We start from the raw sequence: 27,070 nt of genomic DNA on the forward strand, positions 1-27,070 counted from the left end.
TTAAGTATCTGGGGAATGAAGGCCTGCTACACCAGGAACATTTTATAATTACATGGCTTCTACTATTCTCAATTTATCTCAATCATATATCCAAGAATTCAGCCATGAGGTTAAAAGACATCATAATCTTTCCTACAGTTCTGGCAACTGTTTCCTACAGTCCCAAGAACGTTACTAGGTTAGCGGAAAGCGCGAGACCTTTTTTCCTACACTTCTGTGAAAGAAGAAACCGTCAGACAGGGCTGAAGCCCGAAATTTTTGATTTCCTTATTTAAGCAGTAACAGCTCGTGGAAAAAGTACTCATCTTCAGATGACTCTGGTCAGCTGAAATAGTTTAAGAGTGGCATGTATAATATTTTTACATTAATACACATAACATGATGGCAAAGTCTAAGTAAGGTTTATTTTATTTCCTCAAAGGATTTAAAAATTAGGAAAAAAACAAAAAACAAAAAAGGACAAACAAAAACACTACAGAGATAAAGAAAAACATAATATCGTCAGTCTGTGATAACAGACTGCTTAAACATAGAAAAGAGCAGGAAAAGAAAGCATTAGTTAGGGATTTGCTGCACTACATTAATATTAGAAAGCTTTTTTTTTTTTTTTCCTCTTCTCCAGAATTCACTTTCTGTCCTAATACAGAACATATTTTACTGCAGGTCACTGTATAACAAATACAGAAAAAAAATGCCACTGGACAAAGAGAAGGCATTTTGCCTGCAATATGTGGCAGACATAATATTACAGGAACAATAAATGTGTTAAAGAAATTTTAGCCAAAACACATTTAGTTCTCTTTTATTTGACTGGCTGTCATTTCATGTCTTACATACTTCCTCTGTATCAGTAACCTGATACCTGTAATTAGTTAAATAACAGATAAGGCTTCAGGTCTAAGGCTGAACTATTCCACAGGGAAGGTGAGCTGAAGAAAGGGAAAATAGTTAGAGAGTTTCCCCCCCCCAAAAAAAAGGGGGAGGTGGAGAAAAAAGAAAAAGAGAGAATGAAGAAAAACACATGACAAATTCTCCTATGATGGAATCTGGCTAAGGAGAAAAACAAAAACAAAAAACTCACAAATAACAACAACAACAGAAAATATCCTCCATCAGTTCAGCCATGTTAAACAAAGAAATCCCACAAAATAAACCAATTTCATTTTTTGTTCTTTGTTTCTCTGAAAATGTAGCATAAAAAAGATGAATTAGAAAAGAAGCTTGGAAACAGAAATTTAAATTATTACTGCATAGACAAGACGCTATAGAAATTTAAAATGTATATAGGAAACCAGTAACTGTTTATGTAGTAACCATAAATAGAGATTAATTCTGTTTAATGCATACTATGGTCTATTTCTGGACTTCCTCCTTTGCATTTAATTGTAATAAAGTGTTTTGAGATTTGCCACCAAATTATACTTTGTTTCTAGAACATCTTTTCAGAAATTAATCATTTACCTTCTATCTGTGGCACTTCACCCTGAAGTTTAGCTTTGCTTGTGAAAGGTGCATTCTGTAACACCAGTGCAAACAGTGAAGGAATCAATGACTGCAAAGCAGACAGATACATGTGGAGCTTATGTTCATCCAAGCCATGTTCTCCTTCCTGAAACAAAAAGATGTTTAGTTAAAGTTTTCACTTCTAATGGTCCATTGCTTATGCGTATGTTTATCATTTGCCAGGAAAGGCATCCATGAAACTTTTACACGGAAGCATTGGTTATGTCCTGATGACAACTGCTCTCACAATACAGCCTTCTGCATCAAGGGCTTCATGTCCATGAACATTCTGATATTCTGAAGGAAAAACTTTCAGTACATTTTGGAAGTTTGGTTCATCGGTCTTTATCTGAAAACTGAAGAAACTGGTTACCTGTACTCTGAAAATCAGCATCTTGGCTAAGTCCATTACTATTATAATATGCTGTCACGACTTTCCAGGTATCTACCAAACCTAATTTGCAGACAAACTAACTCAGGACTCCAAAGCACTTACTAAACCATTCAATTCTTCTATGTATTTTTCTTTTAATTCAATAAAATATTGCACTTTATTTAGCACTATGTGACACACAAAAACAATTTAAATATAGGTCAAATGTATTTGAAGCAACACAAAGTTTTGTTTTCTGAACACAACCAGAAACAATAGTTTTCTGAACTGCATTTTGACTACTGGGCTCTGAAACAATTTTTTTTTTTCTTCTTCCTCCTCCCCTACAGAATAGAAGTTACAGAGCTTATGTTCCTCCCCATAGAACAAAAGTGGCAATGATTTACCTTGTCATGTTATTTTAAAAGTCTGCATAGGTAATAGAGACACAGAGAAAACTCTCCAATGTAGGAACAACTGAAGACTTACCCTGAGCAATTTTTCAATCTTATTAAGCAGTGTAGGTATAAGATGGAATTGTAAGTTTCCCAGTTCTGTAGTCCAAGCAGCGTAAGCAGGTAAAAATACTTGATGTGTTGCACTAACTACACGTTCTGAAGGATCTCCTAGAGCTGAAAGCAGCAGCTCAAAACCCTGACAAAACACAGTAAAGAATATCATTATTCTTACAAAAATTTACAAAAAAAAAAATCCACAAAACACGTCCAGATCTGAATTAAACTATCATCACTTTAAAAATTTTTTCATTAATAAAAAACAAGGTAGTACATAAGCGGTCTTTCAATAGCCCCAGCATGCCTTTAAAAGTAAGCAGTAGGTGGTCCAAGTCAAACACTTTTTTACCACTTTGCTTTCAAAAACTGACAGACAGGAAGAGACAAATCTTCATTTTTAATCATCTAAAACATTATTATGCAGTACAAAGATCAAGCTTTAGCCTGAAGTAATAATGATACTTAAAGTATTTCTTTTCTTTTTGGTCTTGGTGATAAAATAAAAAGCAACATTCATATAAACAAGCTAAATTTCTATGAAGTATCTCAATTTAATGAAAATATCTGAAATTATACATCCCTCTACTCATGAAATAACTACTGAATACACTTCATAGATAGAGAATCCATCCTAAATGATACCTGTTGATATTTGTCTGGATCATCAATGTATCCCATGATGATGCCAAGGCTTTTGATCACAGCTTCTCGTACCAGATCTGCCTTATCTTCCATTAGCATTTGCTGAAGCATGGAAAGTACTAATGAACTACGAATTTCCTTCTGTTTGTAAACAAGAAACATACTTGTTAAATGTGATCAAACTAGATATAATTGCTTATACCATTTTTTAGAAATGCTTGCCCTTCTACTAGGGGATTTCTATAATTATTATTCACCCAGTCCCAACACAGAAGAGGACAAATAAGAATCTAGTGTCAGTAGCCTCAGTAGAGATCCTTTTATCCTACCAAGCACAAAACTCAGGTCTTCAACTATTATGGAAGCATGTACTGAAAACAAGTAACAGCCAAAACCTACTATAGGCCTACACTTGGGAGAGCACTTAAAGAGAATTTGTAATCAGTCTCTTGCTAAATCAGAGAAATGGGTTTAGATTTGGCTTGCTTTCATCTTTTTACAGGAGCTCCAAATTGCAGCTAGCTACCAACTACATTTTGCCGCTTCTTTGGCTCTTGATGCCATTTACTCTTCCCCCAGGTGACTTCCTCAATTGACTCTATCTTTACTTCATCTCTACTGAAGCAAGAACAGCTTAGTCAGACCATGCTGGTTATCGAGACATTTTGCAGCTAGATTGAGCTGTCACTCTTTACAACAAGCCATTCCTTCCTTAACTTACTGACTCTCACATGCATGATATACAATGCAAGCATCCATGTAAAATGCACACTGCCCAGAACATGCAAGAAGAGAAAAGACGGTGCTGTAACACAAAGGATTGTTGCTTTGCTTTCCCTGGAGAAGAAGTAAGATGCACTATTAATACTTACAGGAAGGTAAGGTGCTAGGGCTCCACAGGATTCTGCTACCAGGAGCCGCCTCTCTGGGTATTTGTGGCTGATCTGGTAAAAAGAAATGGAATGGTTATTGGTTTTGCAGTAACCAGTATTCAAAACGTGACTCGAATGAACTGCAGTGCAGGGATAAGCCTGCATCTCTCTTTATAGACACCGGCTATGTCTGCAGAAGTGCATACGGTACTAAGCAGCCTCCAAATCCAGCACTGGGTCATAGTGAAAAGGCAGGTGTTCTCTTCTTCAGTTATCCTGCAGACTGGAGCTTATACTAAGAGCAGAATCTGCAAAGAATGTGGTCTGTACATATGTATGTACGCTAAAAAAAAAAAAGGTGCAAAATAGCTTACAGATTGCTAGACTAACATAAAACACACTTTGAAGAATCCGAGTAACTTACAGCTGCCATTTCCCAAAATACTTGGCCTCGTAGGGCCCTTCAGGAGCACAATTCCTCTAAGAACTACACAAGTGCCCTCTAGTGATCTGAGCCCACCAGCAGAGCACAGCTGCCCAGACAGTGCTGAGCAATCTGGTCTAAGGACGACATATTTATTAGGTCAGTAATATTTGCTTGCTCCTGTATCCAAGTCCAACAGAAAAACATCTGAGATGTGACTGGAAAATGCTCCTGTTCCTGCAAATCTTTTAACCCTGCCATGTCTATCTTTCCTTTCTACTCCAAAAATTTACCTTTTCATTGAAAATTTCAAATTATTTCATTCAAAAATGTTTACTTTATGAATTTGGTATCGCCACTTCTAAAGCAAGCCTGCATCCCAATGTAGCAAGTTTTAATGGCGAGAGAAGAGCAATAATGAACGCACAACAAAACATGTGATATATTTCAACACATTTTGTGAGAAAAGAGAGAGGAAAAAGTGAATAGGTGTATCCTGTCATTTAAGACAAGGCATGCATATAGTATGATTGCTGTGCAGTGTGCATTATCACAGAAAAGGCCAAGGTACCAATTACCTACTTCACCTTGGTCCTTATTGGTAAGATTTGCTTAACAGGGTCTTGAGATCTATAGGAACATCTGGAGTAAGGAAAACCTGCTGTTGGTAGAGGACTATCAGGTTGGGGAGCATCTAAACCACCTGGACATACACAAGCCCTTTTCTAGGGATGGAAGATACCCATGGGAACTAACGGAGCTGGCCACTGTCACTGTGAGGCTGCCCTTCATAACCTGGAAAGCCGTATTAAGAACCAACCTCAGGCATGCCGTTACTACCATCCAGCATGCTGCACAGGGAAATTTGACCATCAGTGCAATATTAATATTTGCAACTTTCTCATTCTTGTGGTCTGATATCCCCAGGAAGACTCGCAAGAAGGAAGTTCTGCCAGGACCGTTTGAAAGCAAGTCATACGACCAAATTAGTGACCTTGGGACTAATCTGAAGTCTCAGGCACAGCAGAACCTTCTCTGAGAATGTGTTAAATGCTTGGCATTCATCCTTCAACAGGGCACAAATAGTGTTTTGGAAGCACGGAGATTTTGCAGAAGAAAAATATTATGGGCATCCATTCCTACAGTATCATTGGCTGATTTGGCATCCTTTTTGCAATAAGATGGAAAATGCTAATAAATGCAAATTCCCTATCGGCCTTACCCCCATGCTCAGCCTTCTGAAGCTCTGCCTACCTGAGGGAAATAGAAAAAAAGACTAGTTTCACCTAAGTGAGATGGGTTGGGAAGACAATAAAAATGCCATCCCTGATATTACAAAGACATACTGACAAGCGAAAAAAAAAAAAAAAAAAAAAAAAAAGAAACAGAAGATTCAAATTTCTGTAAGACTCGTGGTGAGGGAAGATTAGTCCAAAGAAAGGCTAACAAATTTAAAATGTTTATTGTATCTACCGAGAGACTGCAGAAAACCATAGTCTAGATATTTTTGAGTTCCTCCTATCTCAGTTTCACAACAATGATAATCAGCTGGTATTTGCTGGAGCTCTTTTCAATATTGCTAACAAAGTCTGGCAAAGTGCATTAAATACATGAGGTGATGGCATATGGCTTGGCAGGCTGCTATACTGCACTAGTGAAGTCGGACTGATTTCTCTGATGCCTCAGCAACTATATCAGCAAGAACCTGTTGTAAAGATGATGTGCTCTTACTGAGCTCACACTGGCACCTTTAAACAGAGCCCAAAGCATGCTGGGAGAACTGAGGAAACAGAGATGGCTTATTCTATGCTCTAGCACTACTTCTGCGGGTCTTCCATTTGATTATCTGTCACAAATAAGCACAAATGCTGCTTCTATATGTACTTCTACTATCAGAAAGCACTAAAATTCTTAATGCTTGGACTTTATTGTGAAACAGAGATGCATCCTGAATGGAGGGCTGCATTTTGCAAGTGGAGAATTAGTAGACAATTATCAGACCAGAAAGATGGCACCAAAGCAAACATTACTGCTCTCTTGTGACTTATCTACTCACTGTCTTTGGGCAATGATGAACCCTCTTTTCTCCAGGGTAGGAAAATATCATGCATTCTCACCTGAACTCATGTAGCCCTGTTTCTACGCCTCAGATGAAACAGTAAGAATATTTCTGTTTGATTGTTTGATATTTTTATTAATTCACAGTATTTGTGGAAAGGGACACACACAGATTCCAGAAGTCACAGTGTATGCTTCTGGCTGACCTTACAGGTGTGAAAGCCATGCCCACTAGAAAAGATTTTTATTTCTTTTTTTCTGGCTATTGTTAATGTAAAATACTTAAAGTGTGGACACTGCTCTGAGTACTTGCTACTTACAATATAAAAATCAGTAAATGACATTTTAGAATGAAAACAGATTTCTAAAAGGTTGGTATTTACTGCATGCAATTTATAAAAAACACCTACCTGACATGTGGAGTATTAAACAACACCAATTAAACAATATCAGTGTGTGTACATTCTGCATTTCAATACAACATATGCAGGTATACAAAGGCAACTAGAATCTTCAGATTGTCTTTGGCTGGCTTTGAGTTCATTTCAATGTCATGTAAGTGTACATATACTGAGGCTAAAGAACATCCAAAAATCTTTCTGAAAAAGATTTTGAATCACTATTCCTTATTTTTTTTATTTTTATTTTTAAACAACCCTCCCTTGAAGAATACAAACAAACAAAAAATCCTCACCGCAATCCTGAATTTACAAAGCCGCAACTGATTTACCAGTATAAAACACAAAATATCCAGTTACCTGTTCCCAACACTGTGGTAAAAGCTCAGCTTCTACACGTGTTGGTCCAACATGTCGGGCAAACGCCACACATCCAGTCAGTATCATCTGTCTGGAAACATAAATTTAAACTTTAATCTGTTTATAAAGTCAATAAAAGTTCTATAATTTATCATGCATTTATTACATAAGATAATAAAGCAGACTATCAGATCAAGAAATTATTTAAATGACTGATTCCCAAGCTTGTTACACTAATGGATACTGTTTGACACTCAAAATGTCATGCCTGCATTAAATGTAATATTTTAAATGGAAAGCTACTAATTATCTTCTCCTTAATATGCCTTTTCCTGCAACTTGCAGATCTAAAAAATTTATGACCCAGAGTCTTGAAATCTGTTTTGAGAATCTCTGAATTTCTAGTCTGTGAGATTGGGAATCTCTGACTGAATATCCAATTTAATTCTTACCACTGAATACTGTATTTCACTATGGACTAATACAACCTAAACTTTATTACAGCACCAATATTATAGTCAAGTACACCCATTATTTTTATTTAGAAACACGTCAGTGTTTTAATGACCTTTGTTCAAAACAAGTAACTTAATTCTTCTTATGAAATTGTGTTCTAACATACTTAAAATACAAGATATTCTAATGCCTCCAAAAATATTGGGCATTACTGTCATCAAAAATTTTCCAAAGTCCATTTTAAAAGGGTAGCAGTTAATCAATCAATAGTACAGATGATCACCCTAATATTTTGCTGTTATATTCTTAAGTGATTTGTTCTTTTCCTCAAGTCTGCATGAAAATAGATTGCTGTTCCAGTAATTGCACAGGTACATACATACATTTAAAATTCTTTCAACAGTAATTTGGAGTTTTTTCACTAATATTTTCTATTGACTCCTGAATATCTGTAAGTGACTATCAAGATGCAAAAAACTTAAAATGTAGATCTACTTTATGACCAACTAGTGCAAACACCTGGGTGAATAACTTCTAAAATTATTTGAGGACAGTAATCTCATTATTTGCCCCATGGCCTCACTTGCTTTTTAACTGTTTGAGGAATCACAGTTTAAGACCCTTGAGGCTCTACAGAATCCAACTACCTGTGAAATGTGGTTATTTGTAGTTTGCAATATTCTAATTTTTCACTAAGCAAGTATTTGCCTTGTTAAGATTTTTGACTTTTACCTTTGTCTCCGTCTCCTGTTGATAAGACGAAACGATACCAACTTTGCATGCAATTTACCAACTCTACCCATTTTTGTAACTATGCCAGCACTCAAATATGCAGTTCCAAATTATAACGGACATGAGATACTGCTGAGATGATAAAATTAGTAAGACTGCCATACTACTGTGAATTTTGCTCATTATTATTTCCATGAAGTAAGACGGAATTATGTATTTTTTTTTTTAAATAATCGTTTCAGTGTCATGCACATCCTCATAAATACTTACTGCAGCTGCCCTTAAGGTTGAAAGGCAGAGATTCTGCTGGATTTTTTTTTTAGCTTAGCTTAGATAGTATTACAACACAACACACTCCAACAAGAGACATTCAGAAACTTCTCAAGGAGAAATAGTCTACTAAATTTTTCCCCCCAGCATTCTTCAAGTCAACTATCAGAACAAGTTCTCTTTCTTTAGCTTCTACCAGGCACAGAGAATCAGACCTTTGGTCAAGGTGAGAGGGCTGAAGGAAAACAGAAGGGCAATGATTAGATAAGACTCAAGAAATCAAAATGGACTCTGTGATAGCAGTATGGAGACAAAGGCCCACAGTACCTCCGAGTTCCACAACAACTGAAGTAGTTATTCCAGTTCCTGTCTTGAGTTCTTGACCTACACACTGCACCTAACCACGCAACTGGGTAACAGAACATATGCTTATTAAATATTCACTGCAAACAGCAAATTATAGCAATTACTTGAAACATACTTTACTAGAAATAAACAAAAAAACAAGTGAGATGATTTTTCTAAGTTTTTTTTTCTTCTCCTTTAAGAAAAGGTCATGAAATCTAATTTCGCAAGAATTAAACTATACATTCTTTTGTCTTGCTTATAAAGTTGGGAAGTTTAATATATTGCAAGGAGAATGTTTTAAGCATTTATACGGTTGGCATGTTGTAACTGTCTTAAGAGTATATAAATCCTGGCAATATTCCAGAAGAATTAAAAGTGTTAAAGTTTCAACAACAGATCATTTAAATAAACAAAAAACACATCTCCTTAACCTAAGCTGTTGCAAAAGTTGCAGTCCAGACCTGGTATGATAGAGGAGGCAGAAAAAGCCTTTGTAGAAAGGCTTGTTGTAACAAGCTCTTTTGTTAACAATATGCTGGGAATGCTTGTCCTCAAATAGCTCTTTTCAGAGCATGCACTTATGACCCCCTAAGCAGAAGCTTACTAAGACTAATCAACGCTGTTCACAGCAGAGCACTACTTCGCTTCATCTTTACAGAAACCAAAGTGAAACCAGGAATTAGATTAAACATCTGCCTTGTTTCTTACAACAGAGCTATATTGGCATAATTTAACACTTTAGTCTTTCTAAAGGTTTTATAAATTGTCTGAATGGACTTGCAAGCAACTCAATCTTGGGTCATGCAGTTTAAGGTTCTCTTGTTAGTCCTTCATGTTGTATTAAGAAGTTGCTTACCAGATTTTAACTTAGTATGTTAAAAAGTTATCTGCATTGCATGCAGGACAGTATTGTCTTGGTATGCCCTATGACAAGTCATATTAAGCCCACTAAACTTAACACATGTTGTCTCCAGCAGGAGTGGTGCTTCTGGATACAGAAATATTCAAGAGTTTCCATTTCAAACTATGTTTCAACCAGGTTCTAACACACCCCATCTGATGGTGTATGTTCCTCTGCAGAAGACAGCTCTTTACATACTTAAAATAAAAACCACCACCAAAGAAGATATTAATAAGCAAAGTTTTGAAGGTAAAAGTTGACTTGTCACACATGGTGAACGGACGAGACTATGGTGACATGGTCGTACCTGTCCATACACCAAATGTCCCTGTGAACAGGGACAAGTACAAGACAGGCTTTCCAAAAGACTACTAACATACTTTCTCTGGTCAAATACTTATGAGTAAAAGACGCATTTTAACAAACTCATTGTTATGAATGCAAGGTCACATTTTACAGCTCTGTGCATTTCAGAAACTAAGAGAGGCCAGCTTCCATGATCTGCCACTTCAGTGTACCATGTAGGCCTCCAGGATATGTAAAAGCTGTTTGAATAACGTTAGTGAATTGATACCACTTTTCTGGTGATTTAACCTGAATGTCTTTGCTTACTTCCTCCTGTGTAAGACTCCTAAAATATTATTTGAACATATTTAGACAAAAGCCAAGCATGTATAATACATACTTTGGTACAAGTATATGATATAAGCATAAAATACTGTCTGGAACAAATTCTTAGTATTTTCTGATTTGTATTCAGAATCTTTCTCATTTTCAAAAAAAATTGAGTGATATTCTGTCAAACCCTCTAGGGGAAAACAAATGAATTTATAACATAAAAATATTTAAAATTGTTAAAGGGACTATAGCACCTCATCGAAGAATATCCAATACGTATACTTCTGTCAAATAGGTCATCCATTTTAGATATAAATCTCTACTTCACATTAATGAACAACTTCAAGAAAAAAGCCTGAATTCTGTTCTTTCATAGATATTGGAAAAGGAACCTAACAGCAGCTAAGCAGGCACACAGAACATCAATTTGATCAGCAATCTTGTGAAAAAACAACTACAAGGACTACAAAGGACATGCAACTTCCTACCTGACTCAACCATGAAATAATCTTATCTTCACAAACTGCATGAAGCTTTCAAAATATTTAAATAACAGTAGATTTCTAGAACCAGATCTTGGAAGAACAGAATAAGGACTGGACCTTTATATAATTTCAATCTGCATGGTGCTACCACTCCATAAGTGGCCTTTATTTATTGTCACCAAGTCATCTCTTTCCCTTGCACCTCACTTCTAATTTTACCATGGGAACAATTTAGAAGGACACCAGAAAACTTCAGTTGCAGAGAAACTTCAAAGATGCTTTCTATACATTTCATTAAAGCCTAATTCATTTGAAGACAGCATAGGACAAGGACAGATACAGATGCTTTACAAAACATTTCTAGTGAAAACAATGGAAGAAGCACAAACCACTGAGTACGAAAAATATTTTCACTATTAGAGAATAAAACACTCCAGCTAGGGTACTGTCTTTCAACCTTAAGGTCAATCTTACCAAGACTGGCAGAAAAAAACTCATAATCCCTGACTACTATGGAAGAGCTAAAAACAACTAAGATTTGGTTTTACCTCTAAGTCTTAACTGAACAAACTTCTGTACATTTGTCAAAACAAAATCTTCAGTCCTCTGAATTTTTACTGCAAATACCACGAAATATTTGCCCATTCTAAGCATAATAGTTACCTGATAAGCATACGGATAATTAAGATAAAAATAATAATTATTGTCTTAATGTATTTTGATTTTGGCTTCTATGATTATTAAGAATTAAGTCCTTAAAGCTTATTTTCACAAACAAATTCAGTTCATGTTTTATGAAAAAGGAACGGAAATGCTACTCTGCAGTTTACCAACCCCATCCCTTTATTTAAACAACTAGAAATTGCATGTGAAAGTTGCTCATGAAAAGGGAAAGTACCAAAGGTTGTGTAAATTTAACACTAAAACAGTAAAATGTCTGTGAAAGTTGATTAAAATAATCCAAGTAATACCCAGTTTGCATTAGTACTGCTTTTTTGACAAAGAAAAAAGTTACTTCTTGTCGCGTACCACATAAACGCAAACACACCTTTGCTCATCATCTGGCCGTTTGATCAAATTGAACAGTATGTGGAGAAGCTGATCTCTCTCTTTGGGTTCAGGATGGAGGCAGGCTGTACACAGTATGAGTGGGATCAATTCCTAAAGAGTTGGGGTGGGGGAAAACCAAACAAAGTAAAAATGCTTTGGGCATGTATTCATTTCATGGCAAAAGAAACTAGACACATCTAGCTACACAAGACCAAAACACTTAGAGAAGACACTTTAAAGTCTTGATCTCTTACAAAGTGATTTGAAAAAACACGAAGCTGTTAAGAGTTAGAATGATTTTTATCCTCGGAAGAATTACAGAAAAGCAACATATAACATGAAAAACTCTGCCAAATTTGCAATTAACATATGCAGGTCTCCTGCAACTGGAGTTAGAGAGCAATTGCGTTTTAAATTTCCTTCATTACCCTCTGAATGGATGGAAGTTCCATAGAAGTCTTATGGATTTAAACATGGCTACTATGGAAAAGCTATTTGTGATGCCATGGAGTAAAAGATCAAACTTCCAATTAAGCATACACAGAGTTTTGTGTATGAGTTGGAATAAGCATCAAGAAACATATACACTGGGAAAGGTGACTGCAGACAAATACCCTCTATTTTATGACGGCTGAGAACTCCATGTTTTTTAAAAGGATTTGTTCCAATAATGAGGTAATATCTGAAGCTGAATTTTCCTTTTGGAAAAATTTTCAAGCAATTGAATTTCCTTAAAGAGCAAATGATCAAGAAAATACTGGATAAAACATTAACTGAAAGAAAATACAGGCTGTTGACAGCAGCAAAAACCTTTCCAAATATGCCTTCAAAATCTGGTGGTAGTAATTCCCAAAAGAAACAAACACCAGGTTTGAAAAATATGAAACTGGAAGTACCTTTCCCTGACCTCATTACTGTGAGCCCAATTTAATCCCACTGGATTTGGAAGCCATGCAACTTCATGATTCTTATGGATTCTTATGGACAGAAATATCACAGTGGCGTGGAGGGAAAGGGAAGGAAAGAACAAGACACAGAAACTTAAGTGTTTGCTAAAAAAGTATGGACAAATAATCAGAAAACTTCCTCTCCTCTCCTCCCATGCCCCATTTTGAGCTACTTTGAACAGACAAACTCTTCGGGGGAATAAATAACCAGCAGTAAAAGAGATGACACAGGGAAACACTTCTGGAATTACTAGGTAAGATTATAAAAAACCCAGAAATTCTGAAATTGTTTGTAATAACTTTGTAGGCAGAGACAAGTTTCCTTTTAAGTATCAGACACAGCATGACACTCACTCACACTTTAAAGTGATCTACTACTTTAGAGTGATCTATTTCCATGCACTTGAGAAGTAAGACTATCAAACATGGTGGTCATGAGGAAACAACATGAAAGAAACACTTCTTTTTTCTGAATAGTTGCTCTTAATGTTTGATATGGAGCATTATTTAGTCAACTCCTGACAATCTCTTGTTTACATTTTATAAAAGTTGTACTTAACATGCTTCCTTCCCTCTGCTAAAGATGACCGAAACACACATCCTAAAATGGATTTAGAGAGATATTTTGGCAAGATTTAACAACCATGGTAGAGATTAAAGAATTTAGGATTAAACAGAGGAACGAGTGTAGAAATATCCTACCCACCACCTCAAAAAGTCTGAAAGTATGAGGGGGGAGAGGGGGGGAAGGGGACAAATTTGAAGAACTTGGACTTTTTCTTCCCCCTCAGTATTTCAAAGTGAACTCTTTTTTTTTTTTTTTAAGCCTGAAGAGCTAAATTAATATATTTTGTTTAAAGCTCTCTTCTCCCTAAGCTTTATGTTAGATTTTGTTCTTTGCATTCCTACCGTTCAGTTTTGCTACTACTAAGGTCCTGGAAGGCAAGGGTTTTAGCTATTCACTTGTTTTCTACTTTACAGAAGCATTCTCTCCTGTAAACACCCTGTCTTAACACAAAGATTCTAGCAATATTACAAACAAGACACTGCCATGATGATTCGGTGAACTCTAAATTACTGAAAGTTTTAATTTTATGTTAAACTAAGATACTTAAGGAAGAAGTCAGATTGTATTTTGCATATACAGAATCTAATGTATACAAAACAATTCTTTACTGTAAAGAATACAGTTAGAAAAAAAAAGTGTATACTAAATAATACTGTTCCTATACTGAGACTCAGCTTTCTGAAATCACACTTCAAGTTCATATCAATTTTCCTGCTGTGGAAATTCTTTTCAGTGTTTTTAAACAGCAAATAGAGATTTTTTTTTAAAAAAAGGAATATTTCCTGTGAAATGGAACATGTAGGTTTTTATGATTTGTGGTTATTTTTCTGTTGAAACTGTCACACAGACTCTACTTTCCTAGCTGGCTTAAGCAACAACTGAAAGTCTCAATAGCTCAGAGAACTACTGCAAGATTTCACAACATTGAAAATGCTTTTGTTGGTTTTAAACCTTTGGAAAATTACTAAGTTAATACGGTTGCCTTTTGCCAACAGAAAGGATAATGCCTATGAATATTCCCCTGGATACTAGCTTAGGCATGGAAGCCTGATGAGCAACCTAGAATCATTGACACGGGGCAGATACCAGGCTAATTCTTTACCTTGCAGAAAGGCAGTTATTAGAGCAGCTGGTTTGAGCTGTTCTTTCTCGTCCATTGGTGACACTTTCATGACTACTACGGGAGAAGGTGATGATCGCTGCATCAGTGCTGCTACAGCTCCGTCTAGCAAGGGGAGTGGAGAAGGAGTGAGAGGTCCCGAACAGCGTTCTGTGTGTTCCCTGCAGACTCCATGGAAAAGTAGGGTAAGCCTGGAGGCAGAAGGGGAGCTCAGCTGCTCTCACAAGTGAGCAGAATAGGTCAAGTCTCCCAAAGACTTAAAAGGGGACAGATTCTTCTTTAGGTATTTTGAGTGTCTAAGAACATAGCTGAACACAAACATCCTACAGGCACAACCAAGTTCACTCCTCTCTTGTTAAGTGTCGTGCTTTAGACTGAGCCTTAATTAATAAATCTTGTATTTTTCACCAGCAAAACCAGCACAGAAGTGCTGTACCAAATGCTACATTTTTCAATAAGACAGAGCAGTGCAAGTGCTAGTGAGGGAGAAAAATCTAACAAGACTTATTGCTGTGGAGAATATATGTAGCAATCAGTAATCAAGGAGAGGGCTTCCAGTGCTATCTCATACATTCTGCCTTCCTTGGGAAGGAATACCACTTGTGCTGACAGTCGAGCGAGAAGCGAGAAATTAAAAGAAAATAAAAGAAAGAAAGAGAGAAAAGAAAGAAAAAAGAAAATAAAAACCCTCCTTTCTTGCTTTAATTAGGGATCTTAATGCCCTGTTCATCCCAAAGCTCCTTGTTTCCCTATTGCCTCTAACTTAGGAAAATGCAACTAACTCAGTCAGCAATACCAGAAAAAGTGGCTTTCAGGCACCAGACAACTGCTTTCTCAATAGAGAGAGAGTAAAATGCCATTATAAGATGCCTAGCACTTGTGACTTAGTGAATGAGCCTGGATATAAAATACCATGTGCCAGAGGTCTCACTTCCACCATTAAAAATATAAGTTTCTATTTGGGGCAGTCTGTGTCTGTGAACTACCCAAAGGAGAAAAGGGAGAAAAGAGATGCTTAATTGTTACCACGAGATAAGCTGCATATGGGTGATGCATGGAAAAGGCTACAAAGGTGACCTAACATTATGCTGAGGAAAAAGCACACCAAAACACTTTTGGGCAACACTTATCTTTTTTTTTTTTTTTTTAAAGTAATAAGTAGTATAAAAAGTAATATAAAGTCCATTATTGGAGCTTATACATGTTCTCAGCAAAGACAACGTTTACATGGACATGTGGACCTCCTACTTATTATGGTCAAAGGGAAGGCCACTTTTTAAAACAGTAACTGGTACTACCTCAATTAGATGCAAAACAATTCTGAATATAAATTGGATTAGAAAACTTCACTTTTTAAAAATATGCCCTTCCTATATCAAGCTTTTGTCTATTTTGCTGACAGTTTGCTTATACAGTAGCATGGTATTTTCAATCACAGTTGTTACCTACAGTATAATTTTCCTTTCACCATTCTAACAAAAGACTTGCACATCAAAGCTTCTCTGACTAATTAATGCTTTTATACTGGAGTATTCATAAAGCAAAGTAATTCTTTCAAATAATCAATTTAATTAGGGTAGGTTGCAAAAATGGTAACTTTAAAACCTTGAAAGTGTCATAAAATCTTTCGTTATTTCCAATACTAAGTTTAATAATAGAGCAAACAGGCAAAAAAGAAGATATTAAGACCGCTTTTTTTGAAGGGTGCTTTTAAAATTTTCTTTAGTGTCAAAGCTTATATTATCAACCAGTATTACATGAAAATTTGCTTGTTACGTAGCCCTTGAAACCAAGTAGAGAAAATAACAGGACTGTTATAACTGAAATAGTTGGAGACAAAAAAATGACTAATACAGTAGCTTGTACAAGGAACTATTTTTTTTTTTTTTAAGAATTCATCCTTTTCATTTTAAAATGACAAAAAAAAAGTAGCATTAGCACATGACTCCAAATGAGCATCAAAAATTTCTAAGATTAAAATTTCAATTTGAATGATGGGTCATGGGATAAGACTGCTATCCCAAGATCCAAACTCTCTCTCGCGCAAAAATGTAGATACAGGCCTGAAAACACAACAAAACAAGAAAACTCATACTTCTTTATACCCATGGTTCATCTGCTAATCAGCGTATAAAACCACTGCCATAAAACTAGTAGCGTTTGACAATTTAACTCATAAGCATTAAGTTCAACTTCTTGCAGAGAGCAGGTAAAGACTTGAGATTAAAGAGATGCTTTACAGTCTAGAACTATTTAATTCTAAGAAAACTAACGTAACCATTAATATCCAGGTAACAGGACTAAAGGTTTAAACTAAAAATTAGCTCTCTCTCTTACATGGTGAGATGGTGAGGGGAAAAAAACACAAACCAGAAGCAGCAGCTGAGGGCAGCAAGATACCTATTTCTTACAAAGCATGGTCCCTACCTCAACTTAAGTTTCAAAGAGCCAATATTTTATCCATTTTTCAAAGCTTTAAGACTGATCAAAATGTGCATCAGCCTCAACATATTTTAAGAGACAACTACATATAAAAAACAGCCAGAGAACTAAAGTGCCTCAATATGTCAATGCCTAGTTTCTATACAATAATGCGCATAACCTTAAATATACAGCTCTACTTTCTTCTAGTAGAGCCAATTCTAAGCCTGCAGTTTTGGCATTATATTACCTTCTTTTCGGAAAGAAGAAATAAAGTTCTACTGGTAAAAATTACCAATGCCATAAGGAAAGCAAAGAAAGAATTTAGCAGAGGACATTAAGTCCCTCATTAGTATCATGATTTTACTATGTTTTGCATAATGCAACTGAAAGCTTTAGGGCTGTAAAAAATCCCAGAAAGAGCAGATGAGTTCAAAGATGTATATACACACACGGGAAGTGTTTCTTGATTAAGAACAAGAGTAGTGAGATCCTGATACTAAGCCAAAAAGTTTCTTCCCGATCAAACTCTTCTGAGACTACATATTTCAGAGAATGGAAACTGCACACAAGCAAGGTACTCCTGTAAACTGACTGGAATATAAAGATTTTTATATCCTGTAAGGGTGGAAAAAACTGTTTGGATCTACTTTATACTAGAAGAAGTTTTATAAATAAAGAGAAACAATCTTTAATGTTGGCCAAAGAAGTTTAAGCGTGCTTTAAGTGGAAAAGACATACTTAAGGGCATAAAGTCCTTAAAGACATTTTTAAGAAAGTAGACTTCAATGCAAATGAAGTTCTTTTTAACCCCCCCCAAACTATCAAGGAATTGTATGGAAAAATTACACAGAAACTGCTCATTTGCAAAAAACATAATCACAGACCACATATGCAAAGGTTTCTTTTTTTCTTTCTCTCTCCTGAAAGACAGATTTCTAGGATTTTGTTACTGCATTTCCATTAATACTGCAAGCTAATTGGAAATTATGGTATCTCACTTGTGTGTGAATGCATTCACATACAAATTTCAACATTCACAAATACATTTGCAAGCAGTTGCACTAAACTAGACAGTTATGATAGAAATAAAATTAAGTATCTCTATCAATACATAAAATTTTCATGACTACTAAGCATGTTTACGGGCATTAACATAAGTTTATTTTGGCCTTTTGAGCTGCTCCTTTAGAAATAATTAGAATTGTCTCTTCATTCATCATGTTCAATATTCCAAATTTTCCTTCTTTCTTATATTCCACCAGAACCCAATTAGAGATATCAAAGAACTACTAAAGCTGCACCAATCCACCAAGTAAACAAGTAACTTCAGAAATGCATCAGCCACTGACTGGTTGCTCAGATGTCAACTGTAATATCTACTAAAGCAACTACTACCAAAATCAGGCAGGCTGCTATGACTTTAAGAAGATGGAAGCCTTTGGTAGAAGAATTAAATCTTTTCTAAATGTTAACACCTACTTAAGAGGCTGTCAGCTTCCATATAAAGGCAGTTTCCCCAAAACAAAAATGCACAGCATAACAACTTCAACTTAATATGGGTCAACTGAAATAAATATGACAGAGACTTCAAGAGCAAAACAGATTTAGAGATAAATCTCTATACTTAAGACATGTATCACAAAAAATATGTTTAAATCTCTTTCTTGGAGCACAAACAGGGTAGGATCTTAAAAGCTACAATGCTATCGTATGCTTTCAGAGAAGACTGCTGATCTCTTTGTATTATAACCTAACCTTGTCAAGAATCTTTTTCCAGTTAGGATCTCTTGGTACACTATTACACCACTGATCTGTAAATTTGTGTAAAAGCTCTCCAAGGTCAACTTTTTTTGGGGGGGGCGGGGTGGGGGGGAGGGCGAAGGCAAGGCAAGGGGTACCAAGACAGTTTTATGCTATGTGTTGGTGAACACGGTTTATTTCTTAACTAGGCTTTTTGTAACACTGGTATTAATAAACATTAACAGGAAGTCTACTCTTCAAATACCATGACTACATCCGAAAAAATGTTACAAAACTGATAGCCATGTGGAATAACAAGGAAAAAGTACTTAAAACAATTTTTAAATCTGAGAAAAGGTAAGCATCTCATTCAAATCCAGTTTCACATTTCTCACTTGTGGAATCTTTGGATACTGGTGCACATAAGACAAAGATGCATGTAATCATATGTAACTTCAATTGTAAAACAAAGCATATAGGATATAGCCTAGAAGGTCACAAAAATATTAAGTGAATTACACAGATTATGCTACAAACTGTAAAAAGAAGTCAAATACCACATCCTGCCAAGCAGAGGGAAGGAAAGGAATAAATAAGAAAAGAGAAATTAAGCACTGATCCTGGAACAATCACATTATTATTTTGGAATTATTTTGGAAGAGTACTAGTACTAATAGAGCAATTTCCAGATCATCTAGCTAGAATGCCAAACAAAACCTCTTTTATAAAGCTTTTGAGCTTTGAGATGTGGTGTCTCTCAATTTCAGTATGTCAACTTCTCATAACTACTTGTATGCTCTAAAATTTTGGATTATAGAATCAGTACAAAATTTCTTTTTCAAAGTCTCAGAATGCACGAAGTCTACCATACTGCAGGACCCCTAGACAAGAACTAAAACTTACTCAACAATGCTTGCAACTTTAAACTCCTTCTTTCAGTATTAAAAATAGGCCTACTGAATTTTTGCTTAATTATTTCATTACGTGCTTTTGATTACATGCAATATTCATAGCAAACCAGATTTTTCTTCTGTCTTTTATCATCTTCACTTTTTAAATTAGTAATGTGCAATGACCATGTAAAACAATAACTCCATTGACATTCAAAACAAACATTTCATAATTTTATTAAGCAGCATTACAGATTTAAGGAAAAATTATATGTTTTTTTTAAGGAGTAGGTTATTTTGATGAACAACATGAGCTTGGCTGATACATGGAGCTTCTAGAGAAAGATAATATTTTTTATTCAAGTATGGAATGCTGTAAAAGAACTTGATCATTAATCCTTATTTAAACTAACAGACAAAATAAACCAATTTAATATTTGAAATTACATATTAGTTAAAAAGAACTGGGGGTATGTTTACCATCGTCTTCTCTAACGTAATAACATTTGTGCTATAATGGACCTACAGTAACAGTTAGTCTTGCTTAATGCTAATGGGTGCCTTAAGCAAAAGGAGAAATATTAGGATATCATGCAGATTTACTGCACTCACCTGACAAAGGTGTAAAACCATTCTCTAGGAGCAGAGATGCATGCACAAACGTAAGAATATGATTGCAAGTAATAGATTTTCATGAAATAAAAGACAAGATCTTCAAAATCGAGATATGAAAACATCCTGGTAAAGATTTAAGAAAGAAAGAGAAAAGGAATAATTTAAAAAAAGTAAAGACGTTGCGGTGGTTCCTCACCTCTCGCTTTGCAAGTAGGACATTAGGAACAATGTGAGGCAGGCAGCGTCCCAACATCAACATAACACTTTTTTCACTGTCTGCAATCCGAGACACCTAGAAAAAGAAATATTTATTAAAAAAATGAAGAACACTGGAGCAGACTCAGTAATATCAAGGAAATATTTAATTTACACACACACAATAACCTGCAAGTTTTGGTTCTAAAAGTAGGCGTACCAACTCCAAAAGTATGAATTTGTTTGTAGAGATTCAAAGCTCCTGGTAATTACACAGCTACCACTTTTAAGCCAAATCTGAAAGCCTATCTTTATATCTGAAGTTTCACGCACATAAATTTATCTCTGTATATATGTTAATAAATCTCTTCACAAAATACTTATTGATGGATTAATTAGTCTCAGTATTGTGATAAAGAATTTTCTAGTTTATATCAACTGGAAGACATACCTCTGATCCCAAACGGCTGTCTGCTGACATCCGACAGAAAGACAGTAGTGCTTGATGGAAAGCTGCTGATAATTTCCTGAAATATTTTCAAAAGGGAGAGAGGGGAGGAGAAAAAAAAAAAGAAAAAAAAAGAAAAAGAAAAAAAAAATAACAGATCAGAAAGATGACACTGACCAAGTCCTTTCATTCTGGGTTAATTGGCTATGTAGGATGATGACCATGATCTTTGTAATGCACACAGCAGAACTTTCGATTAAAACTATCTTCGACTCCTATGGTTTTTAGTTTGCAACAAGAAAAAAAAGTGGGTGTTCTACTTAACAAGTTACTTTTACTTCCTAACAATTTAGCAACTTGAAACTGCAACAGAACTAAAGCATGAAGAAAGTGAAGTTTTAGTAATACAACAGGACATTTTTTAAATGGAGGAAAATTCAGGAGTAAACAAACAGTATTTCTGCTCTGATTCAGCACAATGAGTAAAAACATATTAGTAGTCACTTGCAAGCTTCAGGGTAAGAAAGGGAAAAAAAAAAAAAAAAAAAAAAAAAAAAGGACAAGCTGCCAATTGGGAATTGAACTGTTGGGTTCAGATTTATAGTACCTCAAAACTAACCTTGAATGGCAAACCAATCCCTGAAGTGCATCGATATAATGATCACCTCAGAGTCATGTGCAATGCTAACATGGCCAAGCTACTGAGAACCTTAAGCACATACAAGGGTTTCATACTCAAAACTATCTATTTGATGGAAAATAATTTGGCAGAAGTGTTCTCAGAAAATGTCACTAGACTGACCATTACATAAAATAGGCAAGTGTTAACAGCAGTGTCCTATTTTCCCCAGCAATTTACTGGACTGAGGCATCACATTTATAGTATGCCCCACAATCTTAACCAAGCAAATACTAAGAATCTTTCCATTTGCATATTTCAAGCTAAAGATATGAATATACCAGTGTTATTGTTTTGAGCCATAAAAAATAAATTATAAGAAGTGATAAATTCATTTATTAAAATCAAGTTTCCTTCTTGACAATATTGGGTTTTGAAAACCTGGTTTAAGGAAGTCACTTTGTTTTAATTCACATCAGCTTGATTTTGTGAAAGGATCCACTAAAAATAACAGAAAAAAAAAAACAAACAAAAAAACAAATAGAAGACACACAGAGTAAAGAGTGGAAAAGAACCTTGGTTTAGTAGCAAGTTAGTCCTGAATTTGTTAAAGCATTTTTGAATGACAGATGAGACATTTAGAAGCTCTACTTTAAGATGTATTTACACTGAGAAGATGGAAAAAAGTCTTGCCAAGTAGGATAATAGTATTATAATAAACATCCTAAATCTTGTCTGTTTTATATCTCAGCCATTTTAGACATCCATAGAATCTTAAACTATTATCTGCTTGAAACCTTAATTAAAGAAACATATAAGGGCAAAGTTCTCTCCCTATTTTGCAAAGACTATAAACTAAGTATGACAATATGGCATTGAATTTCCTCTCGGGTTAATTAACAGCAAGCTCCAGGCAACACGGATTCCGTTATGATTGGTGGCTATATTTAGATTCTCAAAATCTTATCCTTGACAAAACCTAGTGAAATTTGTGAAGCAATGCCTGGCTGACAAGATGAAAAAAGGCCTTCTTCACACAAATCAGTAGAAACGCTTTTTTCAAGGACCCAAAGATGCCAGGAATGAAGATGTCAAAATATAGCAAAATATGATGAATATAAAAACTAAGCATCACTAATTTGATATGTAACAGAGGGGAAAAAATCAATTTGTTGAAAAATGTAAGAATCACTTCTACATATAGAAAAGCATCTTGTAATTACATCAAACCACTGAACACTTGAAAGTAAACGAAACAAATGCATGTTCAATTCAAACTACTGCTAGTGCTCTCTGCTGCAGCCTGTTATACAAGGCATTTTTTCTGTGCTTCCCATGTCCTCATTTTTGTGCATGTACACACATATGGGCTGAGCAGTCACACAAAGCAGCCTCACTTATTCTTCCCATCTGGGCAAGGTTTATGCCAAGAATCCAATCTCTAGTTGCAATAACAACAATCTTGCCTTTTAGGATTCAATCTTAGGTTTCAACCGTTCTTTAAATAAATTCACTTTGTATTAACCATGTCAAGTCTTCTATGAATAACCACCTCCAGACTGAAGGCAATAATACCCAGGTTTACATAGTGCTTTTTCACCCACAGATCTCAAAATACTTTATAAACATTCTTAATGAAACAATTTCCTGTATTTTTACAAGACAAATTATATTTAAATCTAGAAAAGACAATTTTTTTTTTTTCAATTTCAGCATTAATACCCTTCCTTGACATGGTAACACAAAATTCACGGCACATAAGAACTACATGTTATTTATTCAGCACATTGCCAAGCTTGTGAAATTAGATTCATTAATTTTAAGTTTTACTTCCACTCTTACATCCATGATGGACTTTAAAGTTTTGCCATTCTTCGAAACCAGATACTTAGAACCTATTTCTTCAATGAACAGTACATGGGTGGACTTCTGAAGTTACCAGGCTCAAGGGGGACTTAGGGCTTTATTCAATCACATTTCAACCTAACTCCACACATGGGTTTACTTGAAAAGACCTGCGAGCAGCAAAACAAGTGAAGCCTGTTTTCCTAGAGATTTCACCCCTAAATCCCAGCAATGTTCATACCTCCTTCGTCCATCAATGCTCTCACCCAGTTTTGGTATCTATGCTCTCCTTTCTCCAGCCTTCAGCTTAGCATTCACACAGTTCACCCTTCTACCTCTCCTGCCTACTTTGAGCAAACAAGAAGCTTGCAGTAAATCACAAGGAAAAGTAGCTGCACAAGTGTACAATGTATAAAAGGTTCAAATTTTGATAATTATATATCTAGACGCTCAGTTACGATATGGAAGAAGTATAAAAGCCAAACAACTCCAGCACCTCCAGAAAGCTTAAACAGAACTGCTGGAAAAATGAAACAATTTTTTTTTTTTTTTAAATTTTTGTTGATCTCTGTTAAGTTCAGCCCGAAGAGGTGAATTTTGTAGTGTATTCTAGAATTTCAACTCATTTGGAAAGTAGATTTTCTTCACATTCTAACATTTCAGAAGTTATTGTTGAAAAACTGCTCACCGCTCCTCAAGAAAAAGGTATAAGAAATTAATGAAATCCAGGGAAAATATACTTAATTTTGAAAAAAAATTACTGACATGCTCACAATTTATTTTTTTACTCATTTGCTATCTAGATAGAATATATACACATGTAGTTTTGTACTTTGTATTATTTTTACATGGAAAATAATTCCAGAACAGCTGTCCTGTCTGTACTGACAGTAGTAAAGGGATGAGCAAAGGAAAGCTAAGGAAAAGCACAGAGCACAAAGAATGGTTACTAGTTTCCCTATAAACAACAACAACAAAAACATGGTCACCTACTCAGGCATTTTGTCCACACAGGCAATCTTAGGATCCTTATTAAGCTTTTTGCCCACATTACTCCTGTTACATACACAGTGGCTTTATTTCTTATGCACTGAACAATTTACTTCCCTTCTCCACTGTAATGTTTAAAAGATCATGGATTGAAATGACCGTATCGAACACTGGGATTCCGGCAGACTAAAAAATAATGGAAGAGGCCCTAAAGGCAAAGCTGGACATACCTCTATATTTACTATGAGAAGTAACTGATGGAAAAGATATTTAAAAAGAAAATGCGGAGAAGGTCTTCTCAGTAGAAAAGGGCATTGTACTTCATATATCTCTATGGAGGTTACATTCATTAAAAATGTTAATTATTGACTTTCAGTTAGTGCAGCAAAAGTTGCATTTAACATCCTGTCAAATGGGTTTGGATTTAGTAAAAATGGGATTTGAAAACTGTACTTTAATTAAAAAAGAATCACAGCTTTCTAGTGCAGACCTGCCCCAAATTCCAAACTCAAACAGAAGAATGTCATCAAATACCCTTTCTACTTATTAAAAAAACAGCTCTGGAACAAGTTTTGTTAGGAAGGAAAAATTTGAGAATATCCTGTCCTTTCATTCACTGCTTTGATTTTAGCATATTTTTACTTACAAGAAACAAATGTGCATTTAGAAACAAACAGGAGGTAAAAACTGACCCTTAAAGTTAATACTGAAAATGTACCTTTGTTAAAGAGCACATTCCCTCAAAACTTTAGGAAGGGCATGAGTAAGCTTCAGCACTACAGCCTAAAGGCACACTACATTTTCCATTTGCATTCAAAACAAATCATCTATGAACGCTGAAGCACTACCCTTAGGAAGGCATCTATCCTCATTGCAAAAATTTGAAATTAAGGCCCTTCAATTTAAAACTTATCACTAACCTATTAGGTTTATCAAAGTGGACTGCAGCCTTAGCTGATGGAACATAAGAGGACATTTTTTGTCTTTCTTTAGAGGGCACAGAATTTAGTGTATCATCTTTAGAAGTCCTCGAATCCACCTCAGCTGATGCAGAAAGGTTTGTTCCCTCAGTGCTTCCATGTTTACTGTCATTCTCAGAGCTCTTGATGTCCAAGTACCGTCCATTGTCCTCTGAGACTGAGAGAGGCACTTGTTCTAAAGAGGGGTGGGGAGCTACATCACAAACTCTTGAAGAAGCAAAGTTGTCATTCTTGAGGAAATCGATTTCGCTAAAAAGGAAAAGGAATGAATTATTTTTTTGCAGGTTGTTAGAATCGCAAGACTAAAGCATGTATATAATGATAACTTACTAAACAGCTCTACGACTCTAATTCGTTGAGAAATTCCTTTAATAAAAATAACATGCATCACAAGCAGCTGTCCGAGTGAGCACTAGTTGAACAGAGTTCTTCACCAATCATCACTGCAGTAGAAAAAAGGTTGCACTCAAAATGAGTGAGTAAATGAAGTAACATGAGTTTTTAATCTGCTTCTGGCTGAACTCTGAGGACTGAGACACTAATTGTTTGGATATATACAACTATCTCGAGTGCAAATTCATACATCATGTATGAATTAATATATATACACCATCTCATCTGGCTTTAAAACAATAGCAGTGTGATTTGATAAAGAATCTGAAAAATTATATATTAGCCCATATTCTGTTTTGGTGCATCTCTTCGAGGAACGATAGCTTATAGAATCACATATTTTGAACCAACTTCTAAGGCATTTTCTAAGACTATCATTCCTACCCGTCTCGCTCTGCAGAAAGTAAAATGGTATTGAAATAGGTTACTGAAACAAACACTTAGTTCTGAAAGTATTTGCAAGCTGTACACATTGCAGTATTCAGGAGTGAAGTAAAATTGACAGAAAAGCTAAGCAAATCACACCAAAACTGGCTTCTGTTTTCACAGGAGTAAATAAATCAAGCACTTACACTGAAAGAATGACACTGATTACAAAAATAAACAATGTAGGTAAATAAAAAGGAAATAAGCAATTTGAAGTCTTTTTTTTTTTCTCCAAACCAAATACTACATTAAAAAAAGAATGATTGCTCTGTCTTGAAGAGCCTATAGCAATTTTACAGATACGAATCCATGTATTTTAACAGATGGGCAAGAAAACCACTGAGCAGTTTTTCCAACATCTAACAGCACTGAGCAAATTGATAAGCACGTACCTCTCAAGTCTTTGGATTTTTTCCATCAAAGACCATTTCTCACTGTTTAACACATTAATTTCATCTTCTAGTTTCTGCACCAATAAACATTGCTGAACACAGAATAGAAATAAGAGTTTAGTTCAATGAAGTTAAGTAGTAACACAAAAATCTGAAGCATTTCTTCCATTCCTCCCTTACTTCTATTGATGGTGGTGTTGTTTCGAATACGGGAACATTCCCCATTATGGGAGTAGTAGCTTCTAATTCGTCTTCATCTACACCAACTGCTACATCCACTACATCTTTTGCAGTAACATGATGATTTCCAAAGTCACGATAGAGTTGTAACAGGTCAGGTGGTTTTGGAATGTTCAATCCTACATCATCCCACAGTTCAAAATCCTTGAGAAGGATAAGAGAATAAAAAGCTTACAATATATTCCCTTCCATTTTCATTTTCTTCCTTGCTTGAATGTAGATGTATATTCACA

At 35.4% G+C, this 27,070-nt stretch overlaps 1 protein-coding gene across 4 annotated transcripts in view; it reads right to left on the minus strand.

Moving 5' to 3' along the window:
• Positions 1-27,070, minus strand: part of RELCH (RAB11 binding and LisH domain, coiled-coil and HEAT repeat containing) — a 63,031-nt gene that overhangs the window by 15,172 nt on the left and 20,789 nt on the right. For all 4 annotated transcript variants that reach the window (XM_088521325.1, XM_088521324.1, XM_088521326.1 and 1 more), the window contains exons 6-16: positions 26,778-26,981; positions 26,598-26,689; positions 25,327-25,635; positions 20,956-21,031; positions 20,506-20,601; positions 12,004-12,116; positions 7,146-7,236; positions 3,906-3,977; positions 3,034-3,174; positions 2,366-2,530; positions 1,462-1,609 (exon numbers count right to left, since the gene is read on the minus strand). In XM_088521325.1, the coding sequence (XP_088377451.1) occupies positions 1,462-1,609; positions 2,366-2,530; positions 3,034-3,174; positions 3,906-3,977; positions 7,146-7,236; positions 12,004-12,116; positions 20,506-20,601; positions 20,956-21,031; positions 25,327-25,635; positions 26,598-26,689; positions 26,778-26,981 (1,507 nt within the window). The remainder of the gene's footprint in view (positions 1-1,461; positions 1,610-2,365; positions 2,531-3,033; positions 3,175-3,905; positions 3,978-7,145; positions 7,237-12,003; positions 12,117-20,505; positions 20,602-20,955; positions 21,032-25,326; positions 25,636-26,597; positions 26,690-26,777; positions 26,982-27,070) is intronic.

The sequence above is a fragment of the Tinamus guttatus genome, unplaced genomic scaffold (genome assembly GCF_059628265.1).
Source record: "Tinamus guttatus ecotype Peru unplaced genomic scaffold, ASM5962826v1 Tinamus_guttatus_pri_ptg000117l, whole genome shotgun sequence".
NCBI lineage: Eukaryota > Metazoa > Chordata > Aves > Tinamiformes > Tinamidae > Tinamus > Tinamus guttatus.